The 23,377-nt window shown below is 39.3% G+C and overlaps 1 protein-coding gene across 1 annotated transcript in view; it reads right to left on the bottom strand.

Moving 5' to 3' along the window:
* Positions 1–374: 374 nt before the first annotated feature.
* The window catches only part of LOC142060441 (protein FAM169B-like), a 41,558-nt gene continuing 18,555 nt past the window's right edge, over positions 375–23,377 (bottom strand). The window contains exons 4-8 of the mRNA XM_075100642.1: positions 17,064–17,149; positions 15,298–15,472; positions 7,477–7,659; positions 4,944–5,072; positions 375–770 (exon numbers count right to left, since the gene is read on the bottom strand). Coding sequence (XP_074956743.1) covers positions 763–770; positions 4,944–5,072; positions 7,477–7,659; positions 15,298–15,472; positions 17,064–17,149 — 581 coding nt within the window. The 3' untranslated portion in view covers positions 375–762. The remainder of the gene's footprint in view (positions 771–4,943; positions 5,073–7,476; positions 7,660–15,297; positions 15,473–17,063; positions 17,150–23,377) is intronic.

A 23,377-nucleotide genomic window follows, 5' to 3' on the forward strand; every position in this document is an offset into this window, starting at 1 on the left:
AGTTTGCTCGCTCTTCTCCTCTGTACCAAACTTTTTCTGCGTTAATGGAGTTTGTACGCCATCATGTCCACCACAGGGTTTAAGGCAGATTTTTTGTCTAGAAAAGCTCAGATGAAAGCAATTCAAGACCAATTGTTCTCTTTGAAAGGAAGGTTACAGCTGTCATTCTGATACCAATGTGTGGTGCTGTATCTCTCTTCCATAATGCAGGATGTGGTTTCCATAGAAATACCGCCTTACATCAGTATCTACAAGCCCTCCAATTATTCCCTTTTGGACATCTCATGCAATCCAATAAAATCTTTTCAGAGCAGGGAAATAACTAGGCTGAACTACTACTTAATTACTCAGTGAGAAGAAAAAGAAAAGGACAATTAGCAAACAAAAGCTTTATTTAAAACAAAACACAAGACGGAGAACACGTGTCTTGCAAAAAAAAATTATATCTTACCTGAAGAAATCTCTCCAGTGTTACAAATCATGAACAGTCAATTACAATTTTTAAGATCATACTGAGATTTTGCTGATTTTTGCAAGTGTAATTATGCTATAATTCTGAATTGTTTGGTGGCCTTGTCTCCAACTAAGCCCCCAGGGCCTGCTTTTTTTCTGAATCCTTTGCATTGCTGGGTATGGCCTGAACCTTGTTCTAAGTCCTCTTGTTCAGGACCCTGGGAGTTTAGAGTCCCTGCTCCTGCTGCTGCGTCATCTTTTTTTTTTCCTGTGGTGTCTCCTGCCACTTTCCCAACACCAGGAATGTATTCAATGCCCTGAAATTAGAACCAAGACAGAGGGGACACCAAATTATACACAAACAACATAAACAGTGACTTGATCCTGATATAAAATGCCTCTATCAACATGCAAGGCAAGAAACCTAGCTGCATCGTTTGTATAGAACAGCTTCATTCCTGCTGCTCTGCCTGAGTTCCCAGAAGTGTCAGCATAAAGAAAACTGAGAGTACATGGAGCCTTGATCTGTCTGGGTGGGCTCTGAAGCCACAACCACAGCACATAACATGAGAGCGTGCACCACAGGGGCCAGCGCTGTCACAGCTCCCCCAGGAGACCCATGTCTGAAGAAAACAAACTGACTTAATTGTGCGGCAACCAAAATGTACTGGGGAAACAACCCCTACAGCTCCTTGTTTTCCTTCCACTCGTCTCTCCTCTTTCCTTTATTATTTGGAAAAGCTTCATTACTGTGATCTGTTTTCTCAGATACATGTAGCCCTAACTAGGTTTAGGCTTCATTCAAGCATCTCAGCCTGTTTTAGGCATCCATCCTGCAAAAAGCCAAGCAGAGTCAGATCTGCAGCTCAGCAGTGGGATAAAATAATTAGGACCATAAAGAGCTTGGCTTACTTATTCTAAAGGTGTCACATTCGAGCCCTGTAAAGGCACAGGAAAACCATCACAGTTCAGTTCAGAAAGCCATTGCATATGGAAACCTTGGCATTTGCTGTATGCCAGCTTGCTTACAGTTCCCTTATCTCAGAAAGAATTAAACTAAAATATTTAGCTAAAACTATCCTGTACTCTTTAGCCTCTCAAACTACTATAGCTATATAAATTAGCTATATGAATCAATTTTATGTGTACGTATGTGTATTATACAGCTATGATTACCTACATAAACCCATGGGTCAGTAGTAGGAAACCACCTATAGTTGTCTGTGTTGGTGTCTCACATTTAAACCTCACTACTTCACTAAAAAGGGAAAAGGCTACCAATGAAAAATGAAGTCATAAACCAGCAAATTAGCCACTGTCATCTGGTCCACATTCGATTGCCTGAGCTGACTGGTTTGAAAACCTGCCTCAACCTCTGGAGAAATGGGGCAAATAGTTTTGCCCCAGAAAGAGATTAAAAGGAAAAAAATGTTAGCAGACTTCCATGGCAATTTTAATTTAAAAAGCACACCAGAAAAAGCCACCTGAACGGGTTGGCTTACTACCTTCAACCCCTTTTGCCTTGCTTTTGCTGATTAACCAAACCATGGCGCCAGATGACAGCATCACAAAAGACTAAGGTGAACAACTACACCAGAAAGAAAATGTCTCTGAGTCTTTCTTAGCTTGAAGGTTCTGCTAAACAGATAATTCATTCATCTCTCACACCAAGAAAACCCATACCACTTCCTCCCTTTCAGAAAATGCAGATACTTTGATCAAATCAGATAAAGGATTATAGGCAATCATACGAAATTTATTTCAAGTCTTGCTCAGTCTGCTCATTTTTTTGCATTAGCTTTACATTTACATCCTTTATGTATATTACTGAAGTACTTCAGAACAGCTCAATTCACTGCCTGGTAGATTTAGCAACAAGGAGCAAATCATGTTTTTTGATGTTCCCCCAATCAGCCCCAGAAGAGAAATGTCACTATGTTCCTGTTACTGAGACTACTTGCTGTAATAAATCTCTCCATTTTTCAAACAATAAGAATTAATTCAGAATGAATCACTGCAGCTATGTGTGGCAACATGTTAAGGACCTTTATTTTTATAGGTATACATATACATGCAGACAGAAATATGTGGGTATATTTATGTCTATGTATCTGTGCACATCTAAACCGAAGTTATACGCTGCAGTAAACGGAGTGCTGCAGTTTAACTGTACTGCCACTAGATGCAGCCACATAACCTTGCAAAATTTAAAATTCTGACCTCAGGGTCACAGAAACCTTTTTTGGAATATTAGTGATTGCAGAATTCTTACAACAACATTAATAGTATTAAATCCTGAGTACTGGGGGGGGGGGGGGGGGGGGGGGAAGTGTCATATGAGCAGAATTTCCAATTTTTTCTTCTCAGTAATTTTGTTCCAAAACACAGCATTGCAAATGTCAACAGGGATCTAAGAAATCAGAGCAGAATAAGACCTGTCTATTTTTGTGGTTGTTGCCATAGATCCAGATTGGAGCTGACAACATTGAGTTACATTGTGCTTTGCTTTCTACATAACAGAACAAGTAGGAATGAAGCACTATATTTCCAAGTGACCCCCTAAAGACCTAAATGACTGTGCATGTATGGAACAGGTAAGCATACAACTCCAGTGGTTTCCATTCTATGCCGCACCTTTTTCATCTCTGTGTCCCTGTACCACAACTCTGGAACCACAAGCTTCTTTTTACATGTATGGTAAGCAGCACACTAGGTCAGATGATAAAGGATTCCTGCACTTGGAAAATGTTTCTGCTTTATCTACAACTAACAGATATCATGAAGTCCTGGAAAACTCTCTCACCATTTCCTGAACAGCTATCAAAAAGAGCTATGGAGGAGTAACGCTGCCTTTAGGAGAAGGCAAACCCAAGGAAACTCTCCCCTAGCTTTAGCAGGCGTTATCTATCCTGTACTCTCCCTTGGTATTTCCCTGGGTGCATAACATGCACTGTACTGGGACAATACGAGCACAAGAAGCACCCAAGTAGATTCCATAGGTAAAGCAGATATAATAAATGTATTACACACTGTTTTAAATACTGTTTTTATAGTGGGTTTAGTTTCCAGTGAAGATGGATGAAATAAAGCCTGTTCAGCACATTTAGTGTAAAGGAAAGTGATGCCCAGTGAGCTGTGCACCAGAGTGGAGAATATAATTTCAAAAGCATATTTTTATTAACTATTTTAGTGCCACATTCACTTGCTTCTGCTTCATTCCACTATAAAGATCACATTGCAATTCACAATCCTTATAAATATATATAAACCCTCCCCCCATTTCTGGTTTATACTTGTCCTCCTATCTCTTTTTGTAGATATGAGATATCTCATTTACATGCAGAACTGGCCAAGGCAGCTCCCAAGCCTCATGTGTATTTTATACTGACAGTCACTCTGGTGGAATTATATTTACCCGTATTTTGGGTTGTTTCTTTTTGTTTGTTTTTGTAGAAGATGGCAAAAAGAAGAAAGAAAAAAGAAAATATTTTCTCCTCCAGGATCCTCTTTCTGTTTCCTGATCTGATCGCAGTTCTCTTCAATTGCCATTAATAAACTGAACTGAGCAAGACCAGCTTTTGTTGGTTTAAAGCATGAGGAGCATAAATTTAATGGCTTCAGAGGAACCCTGCCTAGGGCTAAATTCTGACTACACTCTCCTGTGGGGTGCTGCAGACAAGATGAAATGCAATGTCTCAACTGAAGGTCCCCAAGCCAGTACAAAGCAGGAGATATGTGGGAAGGCATGGGAGCAATTCACACTGCAGCACTCCTTGCTGCACTTCCAGAAAGAGACAATGCGTGCCCTTCTTCTGGAACCTAATGCTTATCACAGCTTGGGTGCATGCAGCAGAGGGGCCTGTCTGGATCCCCAAGCCAACTGAACAGATTACATCAACAAGATCCCCATATGAACTGTCAAAAGGTTCTCCTTCTCTGTCGCTGTCTTTTGTGAAGTAGGCAGAAAATGCTCCCAGCAAGAAGGATTTACCCTGTAGGAGAGTACTTTGAATCTTCCAAAAGCCATACTGAAAATGTTTGTGTTTCCATCCAAGAATGGTATTGGCAGCAAATTGAAGGTAATTAAGCACATTGCCCATTGGCCATACAAATTTCTTCTTTGTAATAATTTCAGAGAAACAAACCCCCCTCTGTAACCCAGACATTGTGTTGTGCAACAGAAATTTGGGGGCTAACTTCTACCCTGCTGTAAGTGCGCTGCAATGGGAGCCACAGACACTTTATGCCAAGACTGGGCTTTGTTCAGTATCTCTCAGATGCTCTGCAGTTCAATTTCATTACCTCAGAATTTCTAAGAATTGCCCTGTTTACTGGGAAAAGATCAGTCAACTGAACTGCACACTCAGTAGTTTCTCCAAGTGCAAACAACAGAGAAACCACCTATCTATTATCATTACCTAACCCTTGATTTTATTACTTATCTTTATATAACTAACATGGCCAAGTTCACACTGTTTATTTTAACTCACTTCCTGCAAGGGATGACTCCATCTGAATTTTTAACCAGATATTCACTCGCTGGCTCCAATCTCCTGGTGCTTCCACCTCCCACAGTCGCTTCTGCTCCTCCGGATAAGTCTGCAAGAATTTCTGGCAAACTGAACAGGAGAAACCAAGGGGTAAAAGCATGAATGAGTGAAAAGTACAGTGGAAGAGGGAGTGTATTCTATCACGGCAATTCTGTCAGACCTACTTTCATCAGTTCCTCTGGAAATCTTTTCTTCTCTCTTCTCATCTTCATTTTTTTCCTTTTAGCTGGGGCTTTTAGGAAAAGTCTATGTGGAATGACCTAAACAAGCATGAGTGAATCCTGTCCATCTGCTTCACTCTAGATTACTTCCTTGTGAGTGCAGAAATACAGGACTTAAAATTACTTACTGAGCCACCTTCTTCTGGCACTGCATCACAGAACTATCTCCTCACACTTAGTAGGTTTTAAGCTAACAGCAGTGCAAGTTTTTTCACCCTCCGTACTCTGAAATGAAAGGTGTTGCAGTATCTTCCAGCTTTAACCATTAAGGACACTACTCAAATTTCTATTTATAAACAAAAGCTTTGGTTTTGGGCCAATACCACCCTCCATTTTACTACTGCTATGCTATACTCCATTGCTGGGGTTAATTTACTTCTTCGGGTGTGGAAAACAGGAAATAGGAAGAACTAACAGAGGAATAACAGGGGTACCTGTGTCAGGAGTATGAGTGCCTTGAGAAACCATATTCACACAGCCTCCTACTGCTGTCAGTATCAGTGAACATTAATATAATTTGGATAAGCAATCAAATTTAGGTTTGCTTCTGTTATCAGACTGAAATCTGTATTATTTAGAGGTTTCCTTAGGCTGTCTGCAGAGCCAAGAGGAGGCATATGTTGTAGGACAAACAGTTAAAAAAAATTTAATGAGGATTTTTTAATTTCCTTAGCCACCATTCCAGCAGTTCCATCAACTGTACTAGAACAGCAACCTGTAAACAGCAAAAGTATTTTCATGCTCTCCTCTGTCCATTCTGGTTCATCATACTACTGAATGAATCTAGATGGGTCATCTACCTTCAAGATTCAGTTGAGTTTAATGTTGGGATGTTGAAACAAAAACCCTAATTCTGGTATGTAAACATTAGCCTCTCAGTAATGAGCAGATCGCTGTCATGAATTTTATCCAAGGATATCCAAAGTCAATTAGTTATTTCAATAAAAGCTACTGAAAGTAACATATATACCAAAATAGAGATATATGCTAAATGGCTTTTTACTTCCTCTTAGGCCTCTATAGCACATTAAATAACATGCTAGTGAAAACTGTGACATTTAGTACTGAGATTTAGAGTAAAAATCTGCATTCTTTTGTCAAAGTACAAGATTGTGGTTTGAATGATATTCTAAAAAGGCAGTGACTTCAATATACTCAAAATTTATCTTATAGTAGTCTTTTTATAAAAGTAGGACCTAGAAAATCTAATTAGAACATGATTCAAGTAAAATTTATTCACTATTAGCTCTAATCTTAATTGAGACGAAAGCATAGTCTTGCAATATGTCACTAGCATTAACACATAAACAATGCAGCTTTCTGATCCATAGTGTCTAAAGCATTGAAGTTTATGTCTAAGTCATAGGAATAATGGATTTTACTGGGAGAAGAGAAAGAATGCTGTCAATACTATTCCTTCCTGAATTTAGAAGTAGCAGTACCTTAGAAAGCCTTGGGTCACACTTCAATGCATTGGGGTACATTTGAATACATTCAATGACACGTACTGACCAAGAGAAAGAACAGATACAGTCAAAATTTTGTTGACACTTACTAGGAAATGGCTGTAAAGTCAAAAGTCAATAGAAACATCAAAAAAAAATTTATGGTAAAGAATGTATGCTGTACAGAGAAACTTTAGGGAAAAATGGTCTTCTAAAGAAAAGAGTTTTACAAATAATGTGAGCACAGGTATTTTCTCTAAATTTTACTAGCAAAACCAGAACTTCAACCTGAACATAGAGAAGATACGTAACTACTTAATGATCTTTTCAAAGTGCTAAATGTTCAAAGGCAGTCAATACAAGTACTGATGTGACTGGATGAATGAGCAGAGCCCAGGTATGTGGCTTATTAAATCTCATTTCTTACAAACGCAGTATCTGCAAGAGCATTATATGCACAGTGTAGGCTTGACAATATCTTATGATTCTTTCCCCTCTTGTCAGATAAAATGGGTAAGTCACTGTCTAGGGCAATGACAGTTCTAAGAGACAGCAAAGTAACAATACAAAATGTCAAACAGGCAGTATGAGCTTTATGCTTCTCATTGTCTCACATAAATATTGGCCTACCTTTCCACAGGCAATTCCAGATGTTTCAAGAAAGGTAACCAATTGCATGCTAACAACAGTTCAGTTCAGACAAGTGCACTGAACTCTTACACGGTTAAGAAAATCCTACCAAGGCCATCTTGAAATTTATGCATTATACATGACCCTTACCTAACGCTTCCACATCAGACAATTTACCTTGATACATTGCAGCAGAAATAGGGCAGCTGATCCCCAAGGCATCCTCAGCCATGAAAGACTGACAGAAATCACGCAGCATTTTCATCCCTAGGCCACCTCTTCGGTACTTTCTTCGGACAAATATAGTATCCAAAACAGGCAGCAAGTAACATTGACTAGTTGTACCATCACATAGGCTCCCTGAAAGCAGACAGTAAAAAAATACATTAATTTGAAAATAAAATTGGTATTGCTGCACTAACTGCTGTGTGATCCTAGCCACAAATACTGCCCTGATACCTTTCCACAGGCTAAAAGGATGACCCTAAGTGAAGTGCATTTGCATAGACAGTAAAACACTTTCCAGGAGGAAGACTTGTGCCACCACACTGAGAGGACCTGCTTAATGTGTGGCTGACAGGTTGCACCATAGGATTTTCCAGACTCTGATTCTTCGCAATCAGACCATCTGGGTACACCGGCAATGTACATAGGAAAGTTCACTGAAAAGATATAACCGGGCTACAGGCAAAGAGGCATAAATATTCTGAATGAAATCTCAGTATAACCCTTTAGCTTTTGGCTATTCTGGTAAATCACCCCTCAAACTCTTTTTGTTAAATACACTGAACCACACAATGAAGTACGATATAAATGCTCAGAAGCGTTTCTATCATACTGCCTAATGCAGCTGGACAGCAGAGAATTCCAGAGAAAACTCCCAATACTGTATAACCCAACGATTTCATAATGACTGCATAGAGAGAGGACAGGCTCTCTTGGCCTCTGCATACATTGCTGTTGTGCCTCCCCAAATGGTATGATAATACTCTGAAGTATGAAACTTGACTGGCTCCCTCATCTACACCTCCTTTCTGACTTTTGCTGGTCAGAAAGTTATACAGCCCTTTTACTGCATATTCAGTCTTTGATCTCCTAGTTCAGTAAATTCCACAGACAGCTGTACAAATGAATACTTCTCTTTCAGTTGCTGTTATCTGTCAACACACACCCGGGAGTCATCCTCAAACCTTTGCTGGTAAGAGAACCACACAAAAAGTAAGTGCTGGGGTTGTTCCACCTGAAACTGGAAACAGACCCCTAACTGCTCACGCTCGCAGTGACTCCAGGCCAGAGGAAGGGAAGTCCCTCACTTGCCTCCTTCAGAAAACAGAGCGGAAGCCAAGCAGCCTCAGCAACCCAGCACATATAGGGAGGCAGATCACTTCCCAAAGAGGAAGAACCGTGTCTGAGAAAGCACCGAGTAGAATCCAAGCAATAGCTAAACTCATGGCAGCAGCTTAGGTTCAGCCCTTATCCTGCAGCACACAAGTCACACCTCTGTAGTAAGATGAGTATAGATATTAATTAAGGCGTTTGGATACAAAGGCATAAACAACTGAGTGGTGCGTTTTAAGAAAGTACTGTAAGTGCTCCTTTGTATAGGACTCCATTTCTACTGAGTGGTGATTTATCACACATGTACATGCCTCTAGTCCATTGCTTAAACTAATATTATCAGTGTTAAACCAGGATTTTCACTTAAGGACGGTCCTTGCTAATAAACACATTAAGTCAGTCACTTGAAATCATGGGGACATGACATAATGCTCTACATGCGGACAAAATACAGACTCAAGTATAAGCCTGCAAACTATTAAAACTCAGTTCTCAGTGAAAACTGTCAAAAAAAATTAGAACCAAGGGATTTATTTTGCAATCATGTATGGTAAATTCAAACTGGAGTCAAGAGAAAGTTAATTAAGAACAGACATTCAGGGACCAAAATTTTCATGTTCACCCTAAACAACTTAGGATCCTGTTGCAGAAGGCACATTAGCAATTCACTGTACAACTTCTATTCAGTGCAGAATACCATAAAAACAGAACCTCAAGCTACTTGAGAATAGAAGCATTCAGCTCTGAAATGAATAACCAACATCAGCTAACCAACTACCTACAGATAGGATAAGGTCACCACAGAAACATCTCGCTTATTTATTTTAATTTTTAGAAAATATTTATAAAGATTTTATGCTGCTTCTATCTGGTACATGGCAGTTTAAATAGAAATGGATATCCAGGCCTTCATAACAGAAAAAGATTACATTTTCTTACTTCATTGCTTAAATGTCATCAAGACTTTCTCAGTTTTCTTTCTTACCACTTACTAAGTGCACCATTCAGTCTAGTTTTCAATGTCCTGAGACATGAAACTCCCATCACTCCACAAAGACCTGTTTCACAGTTTCACAGATCTCCTATTAAATGACTGTTCCTAAATTCCAGTATAAGACTTTTACTTAATAGATCCATTTTTTCTTTATCACATCACCATAGCTATCTTAAACTGAGGTCTACTTCTGTTCCTTGAGTTGGTGTCTAGTACATTTTGCTAATAGTCGCCAGGCCTGACTTTGATTACTCTCTTTTCTAGGATGCCAAGTCAGCAAAGCATACATGACTATATTTAATTCTAGACCCTGATTTGTCAAGGCTGTAGCCCTCCATTTAGCAAGAATCCACACCACACATACTCAGCCATACAACAAGAGTATGTAGCTACAAAACCAATCCATTCACATCCAGGCTTGTTCCACCCCTCCTTAATCGAAGTGCATGCTTAACTTCAAACACATGTTGAAGCACATTGTTGGAAAAGGATGGTTTGTGGTGGTGTTTATAACCTTTCAATATTTGTAACACATGATGGGTAGTTAGGCTTTTTTCATGAGCCAAAAAATTGAGTGTATCCCCAGTCCCATTGTTAGCTGCCAGCACAAGAGAGATGTTGGATTCCAGCAGTGTTGCACCATACATTGTAAGAAAGGGACAAACTTTTCCTCATGAAGTCAATAGCTTTAAGAATTCCTGCATGTTGCAAGTGTCCTTATAGGTTTATTATCTCATACAGTCTGTCTCCTATAAATCCTGATGAGACTGCTGTGCAGCAATCCCAGGAGCTGAGTGATTTATGTCTGTGCTCCTAATTTTGTGTTGAGAAGATGACAAAACCTTGTAATGTCTAAAGGCACTGTAAATAAAGAAACCATGAAGCCATTCTTCACCTTGTCCCTGGGAAACATATTAGAAGAGTTATAGCCCACAGCCATTTGAAATAAAATAAACAAACAAACCAACCTTTGGAACAAAGGCCACTTTGTCTCTACTTCCCATCCAATAGCAAAGAGGTTACTGTAAGCTAATGGCGGCCCAGAAGTGACCACTAGGCTCTCACACATTTGGTTCAGAGGTTTGTTTCATTGTTGAAACACAGACTGAGTTTTGAGGTGAGGGAGGAGACAGGGAAAATAAGGGCATTGGCAATGGAGATGGAAGTATTCATAGAGTCTGCCCTTTGAAAGCCTTTGATCTGTTTGGTTAGGTCACGAGTGCCAAATGACCAACTTATGAGCCAGCAAAATGGTAAACAGATATTACAAGGGCAGGAAAGCAGACAGCCATTAGCATTCCCAAAGAGCCACAAACCAGAAGAAAAAACAATCCAGTCCCCACATCCAACAGACCCAAACAAAACAAGGTTGTGCATACTGACTATTTCCCTGCTGAACAAGTTGGCTTGGCACACACATGTTTGGACAGGCCTTAAGCAGGCTGAGTGCTTGTGTAAAGGGTGGGGAATATTTCTGCTGAATAGATCCCAAGGTCAACCCATTGTGTGAGTTTGTATGTGAGAAGGGGAACAAAGGTTCTGGCTTCAATAAAATTAAATTAATTCATGTCTTGACTGGTATGTAGTCATTTAATTTTTATTACAGCCAGAACCTTAAGTCTGCCTCAGAAATGCATATTAAAAATATTATTGCTAGAAAACAGAGGGAGAAAAAAGCAATTATCCAACAAGATTTCAGCTAATTGTCTGTCAGGTTAACTTCAATTCTGATTTAATTTTTTTTTTTTTTCCAAAAGAAATGTATGTAATCAGCGAAGAATAAAACCCTATTATCTTTTTAGGGATCTATTTCTAGAGAATACCACTTGGGCCACCAAAGTATTAAAAGGAAATTTGCGAAGGTTAATAATGAAGAAAGGTGTGAAATGGATTTTAGCTTGGGTAGCTACTTCCAAAGACCATCTCAAAGGCTCTGGGGTAGCAAAAAGCTGAGACTGGGCCAGGGTTGCTTTGCTGCCTACTCGATATCAGCTTAGAGTTCTTGCAGTCAGGTGTTCCCAAACCATGATTTGTGGAGCATCTCTGAAGAATGAACGAGAAGCCAACAATGCATTTACTCCTGGTTCAACTGCATGTTTTATAGCCTTCTCAGAGGGCCCAATTTTGTTAAGGCTGGTTTGAGTCATATCACAGAGAACACCATCTTTCTCCACACTTTTACTACTAAGGTTTGACAAAAGGGGCACAGTGAGCGTGGGAAGGAACAAGCTTTGACAATCTGACTCCTTTGCTTTTTGTACCGCAGACACTTGGTCTGCAACTGGGCAGCTCCTATGCGTTATAGAAACAGTAATACAGAACAGTAGGGGAAAAAAAGCGGTAAATAAAAAAGGGGTTTCATTCTGTTTTATTCTTAAGGGTCTAAGACACTCCTGGCTCATAGCATCCTCCAACTTCCTTACTGATTTATTTGCATTATAAATATTCTACATTCTCCTGACATTTATGTGGAGGTGGTAAAAGTCCATTTTCAGCAACTACTAGTCCTCGGTAAATTTAAAAAAAAAAAAAAAACAAAAAACAAACAACCCAAACTTTCAGGTAATTACATGGTCTCATTGCACAAAAAATAGTGTCAGTAACCATAGTCATTAATCCTACCTCACTACACAAAACACATTCTTTTTGAGGTTTTCTCACAGATTTAGAGCATGTGAAGAAAAAAAGAAATATTTAAAAGAATATAAAGCAGATCTCAAAACCAAAGTATCTATATGAAGGCTTTCTGCAAAATATTTTATTTTCAGGTTGCTGCCTGCAAAGAAATGTACAGGGACAGGGGACTGTCATGATCTGTTGTACCTTTAAGTAGCTACATTCAGTGAGGTCTAACTCCTCAGCTGTCTAATATGGAAGCCGCTGACATAGATAAAATTGGAGACATTTATCTTGGCACGTGACAAAGTGTCTTATCAGCCTCATTAGCGGCTTAGTACATCTCATCAGTCTTTACTATACCCAGTGGTAAATACTGCATGCCTGTCATTGGACAGGAACAGGCACATACCAGAGAGGCTAGGGTGATGATCTGTGCAGTCATGAATAAATTTTGTTTTAATAAAGGTGTCTAATGCTCACGAAAAATGATAGCCTTGAAGAATGAATCTTCTGTTTATCTACACAACAGGTGCAGGATGGCCAGAGTCAGTAGTTGCCAGATTGTCTCAAAACCCTGACTTGCAGTTACTGAGTCTCTGAGCAAGGTGGGTGCTCAAGACCATCTGTCCCTCTTTAGCTAGACTATCAAAAGAGATCCAGCTAAGGATGTTCATAAGATGGATGGATGTGTGGAACTGGACCAAAATTACCAAGTCCACTTTGTACAGGCCACCTAGGAACTGGCAAATGGAAATGACTTTACAATATTGCCAAGATAGTTAATTGGAATCACTGAAGTCCATTGAAAATTTAGTTTGTGTAACGGCACACTAAATCTGTAGCAAAGATAGAACAGACACTCTCTGAGAACCATTTCTATGATTCACCCAGATGACTTATGTTTGAAATAGTCATGCTCCACAGAACTGTTCTGGCTTATTTAGCTCCACTGAAGCATGTTTTTTGTCATACTGTAGATAATGGAAAATTCACAGATGAGAAATACAGCTGAATACAACATCAGCATGAGAGTCTCAATTACCTAGTGAAGAAAATAAAACTATAAAGAATGGCCAGGTAATTGCAGAGCATAGAAATAAAGGGAGTCAGAATCACGTGGTAGGCACAGAGGAAAATAATTTCTTCCTAGGGCCAGAAGCTGTAACAGAGGTCCAGCACAGTATAAAGTCCTGTGCTTAAAGCTGCTCCTACTAAATGTTCTGACCAGGACAGTAAAAGGAAAAAGAACTTACACTATGATAAAAAGAAAAGTTTTTTAAAAAAAATCTAAAACAACCACGCAAAATACAACTTTCTAAGGCATGATATTTATCTTAGCCTGTTTTGGGCCTAATAAATCCATGGCTCTTCTAGAAAGTAGAGAGAATAGGATCAGCCAGAGCATGGCTGGTATGAAATTGAAATCACAGAACTTCAGAAAGAGGAATTATTTTCTAAACGCATCCAGCAAATAGCAGAAAGGGGCAAAAACAATCAGTTTCAAGCTTCCCGAAAAGGCTTTGGCAAAAGACTGCAGTAATTTGTGACACAGGCCAAAAACTAACAAATATAGCTGCCTAGAGAAAAAAACCACTGGCAACAAAAGGCAGATGCTGACAAAGCTGGACTTGAAGAATTTGTATTTTATGTGGACCTGGTTTAAAACCAAACTGTGACTCTCAACTTACTCAGAAACAGTTTCAACTTGGCTAATACTCCACCCATAAGAGACTACTGTGCAAATTTATTTTACTGAAGCATGAATCATTACAGCCCATACGAGTGTTTCTTTCCAAAAGCTTTGCTCAGAAATATTTATGGACTTAAAGGAAAACGTACTATGGCAATTGAAGCGTTTGCCAATTACAAACCAGTTCATCAGCATATTCACAGATATAGACAACACTCCTTTATGACAGGCCGAGGTTTATTCGTCACTGATAGTAGAGCAGCACCGTACCAGCACAGTGGTGTACACGCTACACCTCTGTGAATAAGGATTTCGCACATGCCAAAGCGGCAGAAGACCAGACCATTTCTTTTATTGTTGCTGGCCTTCCTCTATCAGAGGAGGCACCTACAGACTGTCATCTGGAATCCAAAGCAATCCAGATCTGTACAGCTCTCAAGCTGTTTCTTATTCTCCCCTTTTGGACAGATGGGTACTGATTGCTGACTTGAACAATACATTTACCTCCAGAGATACCAACTTCTCTACGTTTAAGCTGCTGGTATGCAGATGATACCCATGAGTCTTAAACACAGACTGGTAACCAGCTCCTACGTGCAGGTACATACTCAACTGCATACCTGGAGTTATTCTAATGAAGCCTTTCCCACTCTAGACTGGATAACAGTAATGTACCTGCATTAATACAAACTCTCTTTTTAATAAAAGACCTTTACCAAAGCTGATATAAAGCTGCACATACTGGTATGAGTATCCCTAACGAATCAAATATATTGGTTCTTTTCTACGCTAGTTAATCAACTAATGATGAAATCAATTAATAAGCATCCTTTAAACTGGGAGTACCACAGCTGGACAAAGCATTCCAGGACTGATCTAGCACATACACCTTCCTCTACACAACCCAGCCACTGCTCCTTATGCATCCAAGGATATTGCCACTTCTTGCCACCAGCCGTTCCTGATACACGGGTTTCCATGGTGAACTGTACTCCTTTTTTCAGATATCATTCTTTCCAGGCCGTAGTCCCCCACTCTGTGGGTAGGCCCTGCATTCTTTGTTCCTAGACGTACGACCTTCTGCTTGGCTGCATTAAAGCATATTTTATTGGAATAAGCCACTACCTCACATCACTCAGTGTAACTGAGAATAGAGTTTGGAGCCATCACGTTTAAATGAAAGTAATATGGATGTCTTCCAAATTCTGGGAAGGTTTGTTCCCCAGATTCATTCTGAGAGAGATTTGATATAAAAATGTAAATGAAAGCCAGGATTATTTATACTGAAAGATAAACAAAAGGGTTACATCTCTCGCTATTAGGAACCAATGGAAATGTGTCTTTAAAATGACCTTACCTTTCATCTTGACCGAGTAAAAGCCAACAGCCTCGCCATTTCTCCAGAGTATCTTGGCACACTCAGTGGCAGAGTGAGGTAGAAAGAATGCATCATTAGCTGAACTCCCTTCCAGCATTCCAAAAATAATGTAGTTCAGAACAAAGAGGACAATCCTTTCTCCAAATGTCTGGACCTTAGAGAACAAACAAAAACAGATCAAAGAAAAAACAAAGCAGACAATAGTATTTTGCGTTTCATAAAAGGTTTCAAAATGAAAAGGGGATGGAAAGGAGGAGGTCAGGAAAGATGTATACTTAAATTTGGGGAAAATACCTTATGAACTGGTTCAGATAAAACAACAAAAACAGTTTTTCCCAGTGTTCCACCCTCTATCCAGAGGGCACAGAACAATTTAGTAACAGTTTATAAAGCTTAACATATCACCTGTTGTCACAGGGAGAAATTCTAAAGCAGCAGGAAAAGAAGTATCTTGATTGTAGTCACAGCAAACTAGTCACAGATTTGGAAACAGGATCAAGGCATTCTAATCCTACCCAGAAGTGAAATAAAGACAGGATTCACTGAGTTATCCTGGTCACCTCTCCCCTATTATGTCTTGCCACAGCATCAAAGAACTTTAGTGCGCCAGGACTTTACTGAGGTAGACACTATACAAAACAGAGAATAAATACAGTATGTCCCAAACAGTTTATAATCTAGGGGTGACATGAACAATTAGGAGTTTTATGCTGTGCTTCTTACTAGACAACCAACAGGACAGGAGATGGAGGATTATAAAGGAACAAGATCGTATTGGTCATCAAGGTAAAAAGCGGTGCCAACAAGCTTTACATGAATGCTGAAAAAGAAAATTAGAGTTTCCACAAATAATGAAAAGTTACCTCTTAACAATGAGCTAGAAGGGGCAAGTTTTGTATTGTCAAATATTTTTTCATTCTCTGTTGACACAGCAGATGCAGAAAGCCTGTGTTTCTCCTCCAAGTTCTATCTTGCAAGGATTTGTATCTCAAAATCCCTCCAGTTCAGTTACCCACAAGAAGCCTACTTAATTCAGTGAATAATTAAACATTATGTATGGCAGATTTTAGGGAAAGATGATAAAGGAGCAGAATCATTAAGGACCAAAACTAGACACAGTGGGTTGGGCAGGAAACAGAACTGACTTAATAGCCTCATGGCAACACAAAGCTCACATGCAGTGGGCACCTGACGACTTAGTTGAAAACAGACTATGGGCTACCCAAATCTCTCAAATTACAAAAAAAAAAAGTTGTGTCCTACTGAGATAATTTATTTGGAAATAGAATTTCAGTTACAGAAACTATTAAATAACAACCATTTCATAAAATGAATGCAATATAAACATTATTCAAGGCACACAAAAAAATCATAACTAGCTAGATAAGACATCGTTCCAATCTGCTCCCATCAGACAGTCAGAAAGCAAGACTAACGCAAAGAGTTATTGCTAATGTAGTAATTTGGTTTATCTGATTATTTCTTCAGTTGGCGGTGAGGGTAAACTAAAAACAAAAACTAATAAATCTCACCGATGAATCATAAACTATATGCACCAAATTGTTTAGAGAAGGTTAATGTGCATGCCACTGCGCAATGGGAGACATGAAGTACATGGTGAGCCACATAGCCCAGGTCCCACAGGCTATAAAGCATGAGCTATAGGAGACCAGAGACAATTACACATGATTGTTCTAGCTGGAAAGTTCCAGGGTAAAGACAACTGTTTAAAACAGCATCCTTACCAAAATTAGCCCATCTCTAGAAGGATCAGCCGTCTTTACTACATCTTCCACGGGCCACCAACACTGGTTCAAATAAACTGCCAAAACTACAAAAAGAAAAAGACAGGGGAACACATTACCTGCAAATAAATACAAAGGTGGTTCTGAACCTTTCCACAAGCAGCCTCAGATACTTCTCCCTCCAGCTGACTCCAGTTTGATCTGCTGTGAGACAGCTGAACAACGATTGTATTTCAATCTCACCGCTGTGTCCCTTGATATCCAGTTTTCAGTACCACACGAGGCATCAACCAAAGGTAATTTTTCTCAGGAATTGATGCAACTTTGGTATGGCAGCCTGTGTGCCACATGAATAATATCCTGCATAATATCTGTTCAGTAGCACGGTAAACTTGAGTGGCATTTGGGACAAAGAGTGTTACCTAGCCAAAGGTTATGTTTTTGAAGTTTCTTTCAGACTTTCTTTTGCCCACATGCATACATGCTTGTATTTGCACCCATGCAAGTCAAAACCAAAAGTTTTCATGTCTGCTTTATTAAATAGCTTTTCAGCTGCTATGTGATTGAATTTCAATATAAGCTATGCCTTTAGAGTACGGACTCCTAAACCTCTGCATGGACAGATATTCACAGAAGTTCAAATGCACACATAGAGGTTTCTATCAGCAAAAGACACACATATGCACACATAAGTAAAATACACTTTGCCCTCGTGCAAAAGCGTATGACCAACCTACACATAAGTCAGGTCCTTGTGTAGGTGTTATGCAAAACTTGCACCCCACTTCTTCCTATCCTTCCTTAATTTTTTACCTATGGAGAAACAAGTATTTAAACCCTATTCCAACATGTTCATCTGCAGAATTCATTGCCTGCCATTAGATTTACAAGAGAAAGACCGAAGCAGCACCAGTGATGCTGAAATTGCTCCGAAGCCCTGTTCCGAAAGAAAAGTTTTAACACAGGGTCATTTGAAAGGATATAGAATCATTTTTAAGGGTTTAGATTAGGTTTCAGAGTAAACACAGAAATGTGATCATTTATGACCACCAACACTTCAAGCAGCAAATATTTCAGCAAAAAGAACTTTTATTACCCGTACAGTGGTGACATCACCTAAAGAAAGTACATGGCCACAATCTCAGGAGTGCTCAAGAACACAGATATCTCTACTGCCCTCAAACAGGGCAGCTAGCATCCACATTTTTAGACAAAGAGATAAAATATAAAGTAGGAAGTATGTTGCAGAGAACAGCATGGGGTTCACACGTCTTGAGTCCTAAGACAGTGCACCGTCTACTGGTTTTTTAAGCTACCCAGCTGGGGACAAACATAAGAAAGTTAAAAACCGTTATGAGTTAGAGACACATTCACACACAAGGAAGTGAAATGGCTTCAACAGGATTCATCATTTACCTGTTTTAGCCTCAGGTTATAAAAATGTTGCTGATGCTCACAGGTTAGTTTCCCTTTTTGCTTCAGCCTCTACCAGCTCCCACTGGTGTTAAGGCTGGAGATTCCACTTAGCTAACTTATATTTCAAATAAATTATTAAAGCATGTGCCAAAAAGCATTACGCTTTGTGTACTGGGTTAACAATGAAGAAAGTATTGCACGCAAGGGCAGATGCCTGTTTATAGCACCAGATTCAATTCATTAAACATTATGTGCTTACTTGCATGGGAGTTTCATACTCTTTCTGTGATGGATTCAATCTGTTCCCTCAATCCCTTCACTCAGCTTTCAAATGCAAGCAGCCACTGCTCCATTACACATCCATGAAACACGCAGCTACAAAGGGAGCTGAGTCAGACAAAGGGGACATAATGGGCCAAATGCTGACTTTAATGGGAGCTGCACAGAGGTTTGGCACATAGTTCAGACACATACACACACTTAGCAAAGGTCAGAAAAGTTTTTAATATCTTTGAGGAAAATAGAAGATATGTAACCATGTTCTAAGGAGCTAATTTTATGGAACATTTACTGTGCTATTCAATAATTTAAATGTGTGGAAGGGAACACTAGTTGACATAGCAACTGTCACATCACATTACTTGAGCAACCTTATCTATATGGATGCCTTCCTTGAAGGAAAAACATTTCTCCAGATTTCACACAAACATATGTACTTCGCTTTTTGTTATAATCTTTCAAGTCAACATCTGGTCGGCAGTTAAACCCATCCCTGCTTCCCTATATTCTCATTTTCATTTCATAATCAACTTTGAAGAACACTATTTCAACTGCAAACATGTTTTGTAAGACCACATGTTCCTTCACTCTCCTTTCGCAGCCTTGATCTTTCCAAGATATTCAGTTATGTGCACCTGATCATAAGAGATCAAGGTAACGCCAACAGTAAGTTACACACATCACCTGAACCCTGTGAATCACGATGTACATGATTACAGTGATCTTGTAATTGCAAGACTAGGTGAAATGGATTAAGTCTAATACATTTCAGTTCACAGTGGAGTATCTACATGCTCAGTTGGGTGGCTTGCCCTGTAAGCACTAGCTTGCTAAACCACAGTACTTCATTCACTCGCAGTCAGACAAACATATTCAGAGTGCTGCAAGAAGCTGAGAGCCTGTGAAGCACACGATTCCATACCACTACGGGTATTTGGAATACAGTACTGAAAAACACTGAGTTGAATTAGGCACTAAGCATAATGCAATTGTGATTATGAAATGTCTCCTTTTCTAGGCAAACATGGATCCCTTCCCAACCCAGGTCTGGATTATATTTTTACTTTCTAGGCTATGCTGGCCAAATGTTCCCACACTGGTGTGCAACTATTTGAATGAAATGTGCACATCAGGACTCTACACATAGAGTAAAGCAGAAAAATTAAAGCAACATCCAGCTTGGTACTTCTTTTTCCCCAGCCTTCATCTGAATTGCTGAGATGCATCCCACAGTCACGAACTAAATTAAAGGCAATGCTATATATGAGATGTAATTTGAGTTTGTTTAATAAATATAGAATGTACCCATTCTTTACCTTAGATAAAGTCATCTTTGCCTTAATTTTTTATTGATGGCACGCTTACAGAGACTGCTTTTGCCAGATTTCCACCTTGGAAGGAGAACAGTAAATTACCTCAACAAGTAGTTCCATGCAACTGAGCCTAGACCAGCTCTGACAATGGAGGAAGCTCAGAGATCCTACATTAAACTGTGTTCTGCAATGTTGACATACCCTGAATAGCTGTTTCCCCCAGTTCCCTATCTTTAAAATGGAATAAGATCATTTTCTCCTAAGAGTTTTATTGAAATAAATACATTAAAGCTTCAGAGGCACGCAGATGCTGCAGTAATGGCAGCCATTCAAGTATCTAAGATGGATATCTTTCCTGCAACCACTTACATTTCCTTCTACAATTCCAGTTTTACTCAGTGATTTGTTGCAAATGTCTTGTGATAAATGTTCCATGGCATCTAACAGTTATTGTAAATTATTATATACGGCATACAGAAAATGCCACAATAAGGTGTGTTTATTTAGTGTTATAAAGATGTTAATCACCCATGCTATGCTCTGTAAGCCCTTACAACACAATTTACATTCTCATAAAAATATCTGCACAGATATACTAACAGAACGGAACACTCAGCCCAACAAAAATAAATTAAAAATGCTCCCGACCAAGTCCTGTGGAAAAGCTACCATATCCATTTTCTCTTTGAAAAATGCAGGTCATTTCAGACCACAACCTACCCATCCCTTCTGGACAACCCATCTTATCAAGATAATCAGACATAAACCTGTGTTGGAATCAACCCCTCCTTTAACCCATGTTCAAGAATTAAATGCCATCAAACTTTAAAGCTCTTCACAGGCAAACTTGTAGCTAGGCTGCTAAATTCAGTATTTTTCCAGAGTCTAAACTGTTAGAATTTCAAAAATAAATTATTAGACTGACAACATTTTCTTTGGGAACTGTGGTAAAATAAGTATATTACAGTGGATATTATTCTGTAAGTATTATATACATCATTTTATCTATGCAATACTTCACCATTATAGATGTAAACACAAATTAAGCTGAAAGATGAAATCCCGTCACGTATGAACATAAGACATACAAGGTATAACAGCTTTCTCACTGAGATTAGGGTACTGCCCAGGTGTGTGGTTAAGCCCAGCAATTGTCAAGGCTTTGTACAGAGTTCATTTTAGGGGTGAGGGATGCTGGGGAGCCATCAGGAGCAAAGGTGGAGGTGTTGGAATGAAGCTGAAGGAACTGATGGTGTCAGGGATAGAGCTGGGGAAGGGAACTAAATTGAAAATGCTCTATCCAGGGTTTTGGCAGTCACCAATAAGGAGAACCACTTAAGCAGTGGAAGGTTGGGGCTCTCCAGAGCAATATTTTCTCAGAGCATCGTGTGAGTTGCAGCAGAAACAAGCAATGAAGATTCTAATACTTCCTGATTCACTATCCACACCAGGACCTGAGAAGTACACAACTAAACATGCCCTACGCACTTATTAGCTGCATCTTCTACTCTGTTTCCAATTGCTTCTCAGTAAAGCACCTCTACCCCAGGCATATCCCGGGACACCCTTGGCTGCCTTCTCCCAACAGACTTCAGAAATGTCCAAATGAATTGCAAGTGGAAAAATCAGTGGGCCATTTTGCAAGACTAATGCTAACAAAACTGAAGGCACAGAGTGAAACATTTGGTGCAGAGAACCTGATGTTCACAAATTCTAGCCTGGTGCTGAATACTAAATGTATTCAGGCTAACTAAACCTCTAATGTGCCCATTAGAGGTTGAAGCACATCAGCGTGCTTCTGGAGTGCATCCTCTAATTTCATTTCAGCCAAAAGTAATCCAGTTCACTCACCCTGAAACTGCTCCTTGATATGAACTGAAGCACAGTATGTGGGGACAACCAGGAAATTTGTTTCTAAGAGCACTCCTGGTGTGAAGTAAAACTAAAATGCAGATGCACTGGGCAGCACATGAGAAAGAGAAGAGGTCAACTACAGCAAGATTGTTTGCTTCTCCCATCTGGATGAAACTCAAGTTCACAAGAAAAGTGTAAAGCTCGAGGGAGAAAAAAAATCATGCTTAGTTTAGTGTTTTAACTTTCTGCCCACGTCCTTAAGTAATGATGACTGAGTTAAATATTGCCTTCCTCAGAAGGAATTGGTTTTGAAACAATTTGATCTGTTCACTAGTCACAACACAAGGCCACATAGGTAAGCAAATCCAGATGGACTTGCCACATTAACACAGTCTGCTGCCCTAAGAGTCAATTCCAAATCTGTTGAACTGTGGGAAAAATATTTGGACAAAATACTTCAAATGTATATACCCATATGTATAGGTATGCAACACATACACATACATCCCAGCAGACTTTAGAGAGCTAATGAAAATTTATTAAAACTCATCTAAAGAAAAATATCACGTCAGTCAAATCTGATGTGTGTAGGAAGGCTGGTCACATGTTTATAGCATATAAAATCCAGAAACAAAGAACTTCCAGTAAAATCCTTTAAATCATACTTTTAAAAGGAAATCTAAAAAGCCAGATGATGTAGACCTTACTTAACTAGACTTACTGATCTCTGAGGCTGTTTCTGTGACTATGGGCTGGTGACTAAAACTACAGTTTTGCAGGGAGGTCACAGTAGTAAGTCAGTCTGTTGTTTATAACATAATAAGGTGTTTATTCTGAGAGGTTTAAGCTTTTAATGTAGATAGCTATCATATAATTTAGGCTCCAATGTGGACTTGTTTGACTTGTTCCTGTGGGAAATCATTTTTTCCTTGTGTACATGTATCTCATTAATACTTGTTGTTCCTAATACTATTAGATCATTTAACTGAGGATTTGTGCTAAATGCACTGCTTTCCCTGCATTTATTTAATAATTCCTTATTTTTGCACTGTAGTTGTTACAGAACCCATTCCTCTTGTGCAGCCTAAACTAACTTAACACTGTTTTCAACTACATTCCTGTGAACATGAGTCAGTAGGTATGCACAACTGCACTCACAGAGCAAGTTTGGCCTCCAGTGTAGACACTTCTCTCCTTTATCACACCAGAGAGTGCCTATCTCTCTTCAGAAAAATGTTAATGGAATATTTAAATTAATGTCAGGAAAGTAATTCTATATCAACAGTTTTAGAGGGACCAGAAAGTCTTTCGAGTACACTTGTAACGAGGTCTCCTACCTTCAACTATGTGAATCACAACCTATTAGCAAACCTCCAATTGAAATCGTATATAAAAGGAGCTGGAAAACTTTGCAGAGTTCACCACTAACCACAGATGATTTTGATTTTTGTT

Source organism: Phalacrocorax aristotelis, chromosome 7 (assembly GCF_949628215.1).
Source record: "Phalacrocorax aristotelis chromosome 7, bGulAri2.1, whole genome shotgun sequence".
Classification (NCBI taxonomy): domain Eukaryota; kingdom Metazoa; phylum Chordata; class Aves; order Suliformes; family Phalacrocoracidae; genus Phalacrocorax; species Phalacrocorax aristotelis.